At 47.6% G+C, this 12,407-nt stretch overlaps 1 protein-coding gene across 1 annotated transcript; it reads left to right on the top strand.

Annotated features, from left to right (window-relative positions):
- Nucleotides 1-809: 809 nt before the first annotated feature.
- Nucleotides 810-2,571, top strand: LOC109828444 (the record flags this gene model as incomplete). The annotated part of the gene is made up of 6 exons (XM_020395442.1): nt 810-1,068; nt 1,155-1,214; nt 1,388-1,567; nt 1,642-1,713; nt 1,794-1,982; nt 2,058-2,571. Coding segments are annotated over exons 1-6 (1,274 nt in total), but the record flags the coding sequence as incomplete, so codon positions are not given.
- Between the last annotated feature and the right edge of the window lie 9,836 nt (nt 2,572-12,407).

Below are 12,407 nucleotides of genomic sequence, written 5' to 3'. Positions count from 1 at the left end.
ATCAGCTTTCAGACGCCTTACCTCTCGAGGTGCTCTTCCCTACAGTTCAGCTAGCTTATGGGAGGGAGCCTTCCCTGCTCCCAGCGATGATTGCTGGTATCCATTGTGGGCTTAGGCATCTGGTCAATGGTTTTGTGCAGGTGGGTTCCGAACCGTCGGCCGAGCTTATTTGTGTGAAGGTCGAGCTTCCTTATGCGTATCTGATGGCGTGGCTTGTTCTTCACCGTCCTGACTTGATGTCGGCGCCCAGCACTGTTGATGTCCCTGTTCCTTTCATGCAGCTGTTGGAGAGGAGCAGATGGCTCGGGAAAACATTCAGTGATGTACAACGAGAGCTTCAAGTTCGTAAGAGCTGGGAGTTCTTCAAGTGTTTTCCTCGCTTTTCGGGTCGCTATGGTGATGTGCTGATTGATGAGGAGAAACCCAGAACTGATCGGACTGCTCTTGACGTTGGTTGTTTCCGCTGGTTGGTAAACATCCACGTTGGGTATCTCGTTCTCCGGGTGAAGAATCGTTGCCACATAGAGCCTTACCTTCCCTGCCGTTTTGCTCGTCAGTTTGGCTATGACCAACTATATGTTGGGAATCCGAGCCGTGGTTTGAAGGTTGAGGGAGGGCTTATTGACGGCGTTCGGACATGGCTATGGACTATGGTGGGCTGCACTGGAGCCCATTTTGCTCTTCCTTCATCTAGGCGTAAGTCGTTGATTACTTTCCTTAGTTGCAAGTGGTTCCTTTCTGCCAATGAGTCCATAGGTGTGAGGAGTCTTTTAGAGTTGCAGTCTGAGCACTTGGTTCAAGTCACTATGATGGCTACTCGTAAGGCTGAGCTTGCTAGGAAACAGGGGAAGAAGCCTGCCAAACCTTCTCTCTCGAGCAGAGACAGGATGGAGGACGATGAAGAGCTAGAGGGCGAACTTCCACCGGATCCTGTATTCCCTGGTTCTGATAATCTGGATAGCTTCATGCAGCAGATGTGTGACGCCATTCGTGACGATTCCATGGATGTCGATACAAACCTTGATACTGAGCAGGTTAATAGCGTTGAGCCCGCCATTCTATGTTCAGGTATATCTAATTCCGATGATACCCTCCTCGAGTAGCATTTAGGGAATTCAGGATTCATTATTTTTTGGTGCTTCGCTTTCTTTCAGGTAACTTTAGGAACCCAAGCATGGATATTGGGGAAAAGGAATTTTTTGCTCCTTCTGCAGGTACCTCTGAGCTTTTCCTTCTTTCCCCATCTTCTTATACATATATCCAACACTTAAATTATTCTGCAGATGTCGTAATAGAGAAGCCAGTTGAGGATGAGGCCTTTCATGATGTAGGTTTCGAGGAACAGGGGTGTGTCTCTGCACCATCCAACACTTAAATTATTCTGCAGATGTCGTAATAGAGAAGCCAGTTGAGGATGAGGCCTTTCATGATGTAGGTTTCGAGGAACAGGGGTGTGTCTCTGCACCAAGTTTCTCGGGACCCGACATTGGATTATTAGTCGACATGCTGGCTGAACAGGCCACCAGAGGAACCGTGAGACTACCCTTTGAGAGTGATTCATTCACAGGTATATATATGATTCCCTTCCTTTTGCCTGATCTTTTGTCTGATTTTTTGACTAATAGATGGGTGTAATCATAGGACCAGCCACCAGGACCGATACTCTTACGACTCCTGGCATTCCCCGTGTACCTGAGGACGATGGACTTGCAGGTATGCAGATGATCTTATCATCCTGATTCTCCTTATTTGTCTAAATTTCCATTTTGACTAATAAAGAAATGTAACTATAGGACCAGCCGTTGTGCCTGATGCCACTACAGTTTCTGGGATCGATAGTTTGCATAAAAGCGGTGTCTCCCCGCCGCAGCCGAGAGGTATAACCGATTTGCCTACAGGGGTTGAAATACCCTCCACGACTACTCATGCCGTTATCTCGGAGCCTGTCAGACCTCAGCCCGAAGGGACCTCCGTTGGCGTTGGTATGCTCGGAATTTGCTTTTAAATTTTCTTATCGTATTCGACAATCTCTTAGCTTTCCACACTGTTGCTTGTAGGATCTCGATCATCTCTATATGAGCGTGTCCGCACTCTTCTGGCCGATACCGATCCAGACAAAGACATTTTTCGTACAGACCTCGGCCTTTTTACCGTATTTTTTAACGGCATGATCGAGAAACTTCTTCATCGAGGATATTGCTTCGATCAGTTCAGGCGTTCCTTTTCTCGCTACATGACGATGATCAGAGAAGAAGGGTACCCAGAGCTGACCGACTCCTTCACCGCCGATTTTACTGTTCTGGAGTCGGAGATCCGAGAGTTGAAGGAATTGAAGGCTAATGGGGCTTCTTCCTTCGTGTCTTCTCAGATGGAGCATAGGCTGGCACAGTGGCGCGACCTGAGATCTTCCATCGGCCGCGAGCTTCAGTCACATGAGAGTTCCGTTGCGCAGCTGATGGCTACTGTGGCGAGGAAGGATACCGATAGAGCCGGGTTACTCAGCTCTTTGGATTCCGGCCGTGAGGAAGTGGCTAGGTTGAAGGAGGCCTTGAAAAAGATTAAACTGGCCATGTGTGTTAGACATAGACTTTGGAATTTTTGGCAAACCCCCAGCCTTCAACGGGTTTGATGTGCCTTTACCGATCACCGTTTGAATCGGGCTAGCATGCGGATTGTCTAGGTCCGTTCCACATGTAACGTTGTGTTAAGAGAGTAAATTCTCTGAGGCTTTGTGCTATGATTTTGAATACATAGGCTTCGCCCTTGTTACGGGAATAGGCTACCTGGCAACACGTGTTAGGTGTTGACTCATCCCTACTTAGGCTTCAGGATAAAATTCCCCAAGTTTAGACCTTGGTGTCTTTTTTTTAATCGGTGAAAGACTAAACCGGCAACGCGTATTAGGCGTAGACTTATCTCTATTTAGGAGTTGAGATAAAATTCCCCGTGCACAAAGTGCCCGGATTGGAAGTTGAAAATTGTGTCTTTTCTAAGAACAAAGACAGACTGGAAAATGGGAGAGGAAGAATTTTATATTCTATCTCCCAATCGGTGAAAGACTAAACCGGCAACGCGTGTTAGGCGCTGGCTTATCCCTTCTTAGGCTTCGGGATGAAATTCCCCGTGCACCAAGTGCCCGGATTGGAAGTTGAGAATTGTGTCTTTTTTAAGAGCAAAGACAGACTAGGAAATGGGAGAGGAAGAATTTTATATTCTATTTCCCGGTGCTGAAGAGGAAGAATTTTATATTCTATCTACAGCTGGAAAGGAAACTCGAGGTGGGCTCTCCACCCCCAGAATCCGGAAGGATGAAACTAAGAGTGGGATCTCCACTCTGAGAATCGGAGAGGTTCGAACGACCCTAACTTTTATAGGATTGGTCATTTGAACCCAAAGAATCCCTCATTCATTGAGGAGAAAACCCAATTTCAACCCTAACTTTTATAGGTTTGGTGGAAAAGGGGACAAAGGTGGATTTTCGTTTATCGAAAAGGAATGACTCGGTCTTAGTCCTGACTATTTATAGGCTTGACTAAGTGAGATTGGGAACAACCCTAACTTTTATAGGTTTGATTGTCCGAATTGAAAGTGGACCTCTCGTTCATGGAAAGAATCGAGAGAGGAATTTGGCTTTGGCCCTAACTTTTATAGGTCTGACCTGAAAGCAAAGAGAGTGAAATACAGGTAGCAATGAAAATGCCAACTCGTACTATCACTCAAAGGAGGACTTCAATGCTAAGTGATTAGGACCTAACATGTTAAGTCTGAGAGTTGCCAATGACTGGTGGACAGAAATTTTGGTGAATCCATCGTCGATTAATTTGATCAGAGGAAAGATTAACCTATCCAAGGATTGAATCTCGTCTCACAAAAATAACTCATGAGAGTTAGAGAATTTGACAATAAGAAGAAACATTCCGACATTCAGATTTCGAACGTGGATTTCTTATTCATCACTTCTACAGTGACTGGGTTATCCCTAAGAATACCCCATGTGGTATTCTTCTGGGAACTTCCCGATACATTGGTTATCCTGAAGATACTAAGGATAGTATTTCTTCAGGAACTTGCCGTTTATCGGCATCATAAGCCGGTCACCGTCCTTGGTGACAAGGCGATATGCGCCACTCGAGTAGACTGTCTCCACTACGAATGGTCCCTCCCATTTGGGTTCAAATTTGCCCTTCTTCTTGGAGTTAAGGATCATAGGCCGCCTTTCAGCTAGAACCAAATCCCCTTCTTTGAAGCTCCGTTGTCGAACCTTTTTGTCGAAGGCTCGAGAAATTCTAGCTTGGTAAAACTCAATATGCTGTTGAGCTTCCAGGCGCTCTTCATCGAGTCTCTCGAGTTCTTCGAGACATTTCTGATGTTGTTCTTCTGTCGTCATCTGGGTTGAAAGAGCGATCCGAAGAGACGGGATTTGAATCTCCAATGGAAGAACAGCTTCACATCCGTATACCAGTGAATACGGGGTTGCTCCCGTTGGTGTATGCACCGTGGTCCGATAGGCCCATAGAGCCGCGCCAAGCTTGTCATCCCAGTCTCGTTTATTAGTTTTCACGATTTTTGACAAGAGTTTGATGATAGTCTTGTTGAAGGCTTCAGCTAATCCATTTGCTGTGGGATTATAAGCCGTTAACGAGATATCCTGAATTTTAAACTTTTCACAGAACCTTATGAAGGCGTTGCTGACAAATTGAGGACCGTTGTCATGTATGATTCGTCTTGGAACACCATACCTATAGATGATATGGTGCTTGATGAATGCAATGACATTACTCGTTTTAACTTCTCTGAGTGGAACTGCTTCAGCCCATTTGGAGAAATAATCAGTAATTGTCAAGATGAACCGGTCGCCTTTGACTGACGGAGGATTTATAGGACCAACAATGTCCATTCCCCAAGTCTCGAACGACCATGACGTAACCGAAGGATGCAGATGCTCCGGAGGTTGATGCATATAATTCCCGTGTATTTGACATGCATTACACTTTCGGGCATACGTGATTGCATCACTCATCATGGAAGGCCAAAAATACCCCATTCTTCTGATGCGATCATAAAGCTTAGGACCAGGTTGGTGTGCGCCACACTCTCCTTCATGCGCCTCCCTAAGGACCTCTTCAGCTTCTTTGGTTGATAAGCAACGCAATAGCAAACCATCGTACCCCCTGCGGTACAACGTTCGATTCTCCGTGTTATAGTAGAATCTTGGTGCTCTCCGTCGGATCGACTCTCTTTCCTTCACATCTTCTGGCAAGATTCCATGCAAGACGTAGTCGATGATGGGGAAACGCCAATCTCGCGGTTCGAATTCGACTTGAGTGGCGTGTACCTCTTGAACTTCTTCTTCCTTGGCATCTTCACTGTAAAGCGGCACTAGGAGTTGGTGAGTTCTTACCGTAACAAATTGCTCTGTTTCGGGAGGCTGCGCTAGTGATACGGCCAATGCGGCCAATGCATCTGCATAGGTATTCTGTAGCCGTGGAATATGTTCGATGAAGAATCCTTCAAATGATTCCGCTATCTCCACTGCCATCTCATGGTACGGAATGAGATCTTGGCTTCGAACTTCATATTCTCCTTGAACTTGCTTGACTATCAGCTGAGAATCGCCGAAGGCCTCGAGATACTCAACCCCCAGCTCCTTAGCGAAATTGAGTCCTATAATCAATGCGTTATACTCTGCCACATTATTCGAGCACGGCTTGGTTAGTGAGTAGGCTCGGGGCATCACATGTTTTCCTGGGGAAACTAAGACAACTCCCACTCCGGAAGAAATCTTAGAACTTCCAGGAGCACTTGCAACATGAGTTGCTCGCGAAGCGCCGTCGAAGTAGTTATACTCTGCTACATTATTTGAGCATGGCTCGGTTAGCGAGTAGGCGCGAGGCATCACATGTTTTCCTGGGGAAACTAAGACTACTCCAACTCCGGAGGAGATTTTAGAACTTCCAGGAGCACTTGCAACATTAGTTGCTCGTGAAGCGCCATCGAAGTATAAGCGCCATATTTGTTGGTGAGAAGTTGCGTTGACTTCATGGGTTTCATCTGGTAAGCCGTCATATATTTCGGCGGTATCCGTCGTTGGATTATCTGCAAGGAGATCGCATATGGCCTGTCCTTTGACCGACTTCTGTTGCTTGAAATGCAAGTCGTATTGGGACAGGAGTAAGGCCCATTTTGCTAATCGCCAGCTCATGGAAGCGGGTTGAGTCATGAATACTCGAACCGGATTAACTTTAGAGATGACGTAAATGGTCTGCCCGACCAAATAATGCCGCATCTTCTGAATGGCGAACACCAAGGCGAGGCATTCCCTCTCAATCATAGGATATCGAGACTCGGCGCCCACCATGGTTCGGCTCAAGTAATACACTGCCTGCTCGTGACCGTTATCGTCATCTTGTGCAAGCAATGCACTTAATGAGTGGCTCGTCGCCTTGACATAAATCAAGAACGGTTTGCCCGATTTCGGTGCAACGAGTACGGGAGGTTTTGAGAGATATTCTTTAATGCTCTCGAATGCTTTCTGACAAGCTTCATCCCATACAAATGATACGCCCTTCTTTGCGAGCCTGGAGAATGGTTGGCATTTTCCTGAGAGGTTCGAAATGAACCGACGGATATAAGCCAATCGCCCCTGCAATCCTCTGAGCTCCCTGAGGTTTCTCGGAGGTTGTAATTCATTGATCGCCTTTACCTTATCAGGATCGATGTGGATACCTTTGGTGGTGACGACGAATCCCAGGAATTTTCCACTCGACATTCCGAGGAAAGACTTGGTAGGATTCATCTTCAATTGATGAGCTCGCATCAGGTCGAACATGGTCTTCAAGTCTTTAATGTGATCCTTTTTATCACGACTTTTCACGACCAGATCATCTACGTAGCATTCAACAGTCTTTCGGAGATGATCCTGAAAGATCTTTGACATAGCTCGTTGATATGTAGCACCTGCGTTCTTTAAGCCGAAGGGCATAACCGTGTAGCAGAAGACACCGAGAGGCGTTCTGAATGCGGTATGCTTTTCATCGTCTGGATGCATCTTTATCTGGTTATAACCAGAGAAACCATCCATGAAAGACATCCTCTCGAACCCACACGTATTGTCGATGATGACATCCGTGATGGGGAGGGGAAAATCATCTTTTGGGCAAGCAGTGTTGAGATCCCGAAAGTCGATACAAATCCTGACTTTCCCGTTCTTCTTAAGGACTGGGACAATATTGGCGAGCCATTCTGGATGTTGCTCCTCCCGAACGAAGCCCGAGTCAATAAGCTTCTTGACCTCGGATTCGATCGCCTCCATCATTTGCGGACGAAACCGTCTTTGTTGTTGTTTGACTGGTTTGGCATCCATCTTGATATTGAGACGATGTACTGCTACGTTCGGGTCGAGTCCTGGCATGTCTTCATAATTCCAGGCGAACACGTCAATGTACTCCTTGATAAGAGAGATTAACTCTTCTTTCTCATCGGGTAGAAGACTATCGCTAATGAATATCGGTTTAGGATTTTCCTCAGTTCCCATATTCACCTGGAGTACTTGATCTTCGGTAGGAGGCTCTCTTTGCTCGAACCTATCACCATACTGCATGTTTAGGTGGTGAACCCAAGGATCTTCCCATGTTGGCATCTGGTCGTCTTCCTCTATTGCGGTAGGATCGACCGTGACCATATTTGACATCAACCTTTTGAACGTCTCGCCAAGGCTAGTGTCGGAACCCCCAGCCGAAGAGTCGGAAGAGTACCCGTTTCTAGCCTTGTTAGCGATCTGATCAATGATTTGCCAGCAACATTCGTCGTCGGACGAGGAGACGTAGCCGAGACCTCTTTTATAGCGATAATAATCGTCGGGTTTTCCCTTCGGTACATAGGCCATTCGAGGTGGAACTCGTGGGCCTCGACCAAAGAAAAGACCTTCTCCGAGTGTGAAGTCATACCCATACTTTTCCATCATATCGCGCGCTTTTGCGTCATATCTGAATAGATGAGGAGCAGGTTTATCTTCGTCTTCTTCTTCCTCTAAGAAGTGATCGGGTGTCGGATCTTCTTTTCCTTTGCCGTAGACGACTTCTTTTCCACTCCATTTTCCCGCGGGGATGACAAGCGTCGCTCCGCATGGATCTTGTACCTGCTTTTTCGTCAGACAAAATGACTGAAGAGGCATATGTAGGTCAGGATTATCACAAAGCTCTTTAGTGACGTCATCCAGACACATCAAATACTCTAAATCATCGTTTATTGATAGTTCTTCGGCAAGTTGCCAGTTACAACTATTCTCCGATGATTCATCATCGTCAAGATTGATTACAATGGGTACAATGTCATTAAGAACAAAACCACCATCATAATCAAGCCCTGGTTCGGTATCAGCTTCATCTCCGCTGTCCGTTCCTTGGGCCGATGGTTCAGTATCGGATTCAGCGCCGTATAAAAGGGAATCGGTGAAGTAATTCTCCAATCCCTTAAACGGTTGCTTATCCGCGACCACCGTCTTGACTTCATTGTTTGTGTCTACATATTTGAGACACTGATGTAGAGTTGACGGGACTATAAGGTTACCGTGGATCCAAGGTCGACCCAACAGTAAGTTATAGGATGTTTCCGCGTCAATCACATAACAAGTGACCTCCGACCTCAAATCCCCAATCTGGCACTTGACTCGGATCTTCCCCAAGGGCCTAGACCCGCTGGTGTTGAATCCATAAATCGTAGTGCCAGTGGATGCTAATTTGCTAGTCGGGATTCCGAGATGATGCATCAATCGGAATGGCATGATGCTAACAGCGGAACCCGGATCGACTTGGATCCGGTTGACAACGCTGGAGCCAATGTGACCGGTAAAGTACAACGGTCGGTCATGCTTTGAATTCTTCGTCTGCATATCTTCTTTAGTGAAGGAGATGCAGGGAAAGTGTTGCGCCGCCAGGTTGCATTGTTGAACTGACGGCTCTGGTCCTTCTGGAGATGGCTTGATCCGAGTCAGAAAAGCTTCAGAGTCACTTAAGGCTTCTTGCAGCGCTTTCCTTGTGTCCTTTGAAAGGCGCAACAGCTCGTATAGAGTTATGCGAGCTGGGATGTTGGCCAACTGCGCCATGATGTCGAAATGAGGCGGTGAGCTCGTATTTCCCGGTTTGTCTCTACCAATCGGATGATTGAATCGAGACTGCCTCGGGTTCTGGGCTTCTTGCCGCGGAGGCTCTTTCCCCTTCTCCTTTTGCTGGACTTTCTCCGCAGATGCGGGTGTTGGGGGAATTGCTGAGATTCCTAATTCTGCCAACGTTTTGGAAGGAGGGGTTTTGGTGCCCAATTGCTCGGAAGCGTCTGGGTACTTGTAGTGATACTCGTTCCCGCTTCGGGTTGCAAAGACCTCCTGTTCGTCTTCAGACAGTGGAAAGGTTGGGATTTTGTCGTCCTCTTCTCCTGGAATGGCAGAAGCTCCATAACAAGATTTCCCTTTTCCTTTTGACTTTCTTTTTGATGATGATCCGGTCCATTGCTCATCTGTGATCAAGTCCGGATGAACCCACAGAATCTCACCATTTGGGGTTGTGTGTGGCACGAGCCCTTTCTGGCGCTGTTGGTGAGGATCATCATTCACCGTCTTCACTGCTGCATTGATCACCGGCTCGTGTTGGAACCAACTCGAGGGAACAGTCCCGAAACTAATGGATACCATGTTTGCACCCACTTTCTTCTCTTTGGGCTGCTTCATGGTGATAACCCCAACATCGATTAGGGCCTGAATCTTATCTTTGAGAGCGTAGCATACCTTGGTGGGATGGTGCACCGCTCGGTGGAATGCACAGTATTTCGGATCGTTGACCCTCTTGGCATCTTCTTGATCCTGAATCGGTGGCAACTTGATCTTGTTGTTCTGAACGAGGTATTTGAAGATACCCGGGATTTCATCCTCCTTGAACGAGTAGGTCTTTGGGAACCTCGGCTCCGCGGCCTTTTGCCTTTGGGGCTGTTGTTGCCATCTCGATTGTTGAGGCGCCCTCTGTTGCTGCTGTGGCTGTTGCGGCTGTGCTTGCACCTCAAACACTTGATTCGCATCTACAGCATTTGCTTGTGTTTTCCCCTTACCCCTAGGGGTAAAGTTCTTCTGTTGTGGGACACTGTTTGGTATTTGGCCCCTTTCAGCCTTCTTCCTTTTGAGGAGTCGCTCGGCTCTTTCCCCTCTCACCTTCAAGTCTTTCCAGGTCGTTGGCGGTGCCGTTCCCATGGCTTCAAGGATGTCCAATGTTAAATTGTTGTGGCAAGTTTCGAGGATGAATTCCTCGCTGACCGGGTCCCTGCAATTCATAGCTTTGTTCCGGAATCTCTTCACGAAGTTTTCAACCGTCTCGCCATTCTTCTGTTTTTCATCGAACAGCGTGCCGATCGAAACCTCGGTGTCATCATCAAAGAAATTGGTCAAGAACATGTCCTCCATGTCATCCCAGCCGTTGATACTTCCGGGCTTGAGACGGCGGTACCAGTCGAAGGCAGCTCCGCGAAGAGTGCCGACGAATGACCGCACCATGAGGGGCTCATTTCCGGAAATAATTCCTAAATGAGACTTGAAGTAGATTAAATGTTGGGTAGGGGAACCCTTTCCATCAAACGGCGTAAAGTTAATGAGATTAAACTTTGCCGGATATGGAATGGATTCCCACTCCCTCGGATATGGACACGGTATACCTGACCTTTTTACCTCTTGAGCATTCATCAATGCATTGATTTTGCTCTCCAAGTCTTTCATCTTTTTGTCTTCACTCGTTTCTATTTTCGAGTGGTTTTGGGGAGAGGTAATGTGGTCTTCTTTGGCATTATCATCTACCGGACCACTTCCGTTGTCGTTGTTGACAGGAGGAATAATGACATTATTCCCTTCCCGTTCATTCTCTTCTTGGTTCTGATGATTGGGTCGAGTGGGCTCCTCTTGATGAGTTGTCAAAGCTGCGAGTTGCTGATCGTGCATCTCCCTCATCCGCTGTAGGGTCATTTCCATCTCGAATTTGAAAGCTTCTTTCTGCCGAGTTAGGGCGTCTTCAAGCATTTTGTTCATTTGTTCGGCACTGATCATGAGTGATTCGTACGGCTGGCCCGCACTTGAAGCCGTGTCATCTGATGAATCCTCTCGAATACCGAGACTCTCTTTTGGGTTTTAGAACAGCAGCATTCTGATAACACCGCCCTGATGATGTTGGCACACGGACAGTGAGGTTCCGTGTCTCGAGCATCTCTCTTTCGAGACTTACTCGTATCCCCAGCTCTATAGTACAACTCATCAGTTTGATAACTGGAGCAACCCATAGAGTGTTGGCATAACTTCCCAGGTATAACACGATCATCATCAGACGAATGTGTTTTCCTCTGGGGATATGACGCTTTATTAGCGTTTTCAGAAGTCGCTCGTTCAAGTCTACGCTTTTGCGAGCGTAAAAACTTAACGGGCTCTTGAACTTCGACACGCAACCCAATGCGGTCGGCAATAGGGGTTTTCCCTTTGTTATCTTTCTTGGGGGGATTAGCACGACCCCCAGTCGGGTTTATCATTTGGGGACCTTTCAACGGACCCAATCGCTCCTTGACAGGTGCTTTACCTCGGTTCCCGGGTAAAGGACCGAGGCGACCTTTCAAAGGAACCCTGGATCTTGAAGGATCCGTGTTCTTACCTGACTCCGCCGGAGGTGCGGGGGCAAGGGGAACGGGATCTGGATTCGATGAAGGTTGGACAGCAACATCGTCCGCTCTTGTCTTAGGCGCTAGCTTTGCCTTTAGCACCTTGAAGGATCTGTGTTCTTACCTGTCTCCGCCGGAGGTGCGGGGGCAAGGGGAACGGGATCTGGATTCGATGAAGGTTGGACAGCAACATCGTCCGCTCTTGTCTTAGGCGCTAGCTTTGCCTTTAGCACCCACACCTGCTTGAGTTTTGACGGATTCTTGACCGTCTCTTCTTTTTGCATCTCCTCTGCTTTCTGCAGAAGGGCTCGGGCATGCGCAAGCAATGCGCGGCGCTTCTTGATTCGCTCTTCGAGGGTTGAGCGAGTCCTCGTGACACGAACCCAATCGTTCGTTTCTGCCTTGGAGGAGGAGTTGGTTATGTGCCGTTGTTGCTCTTGGCGCTGTCTGGACTTCAGATCTTCATTGTAGCGGATCCCGTCCATCGATTCTGCGGCCTTGGCCAATTGTCGTGCAAGGCGTTGGCGCCGTCTTTGGCGCGTCCTCTTTGACACAGCTGGAGCACCTTCAACACTTGTCCTTATAGCGAAGGGCAGATCTGGATCTGCAACTTCAACCTGCTTAGATGCCGCTGGGATGTCGCGGGGCACGGGTGCAGCAATGGCGACGGGATCTTGGATCTTGGAGCCGGAGGTCCCGCGAGCATTTCTGGAAGATAAAGTCTTCCTACG

The sequence above is a fragment of the Asparagus officinalis genome, unplaced genomic scaffold, assembly GCF_001876935.1.
Source record: "Asparagus officinalis unplaced genomic scaffold, Aspof.V1 AsparagusV1_Un1477, whole genome shotgun sequence".
Lineage (NCBI taxonomy): Eukaryota > Viridiplantae > Streptophyta > Magnoliopsida > Asparagales > Asparagaceae > Asparagus > Asparagus officinalis.
Note: the sequence above shows the minus strand (reverse complement) of the source record. Positions and strands in the feature narration are given on the sequence as shown.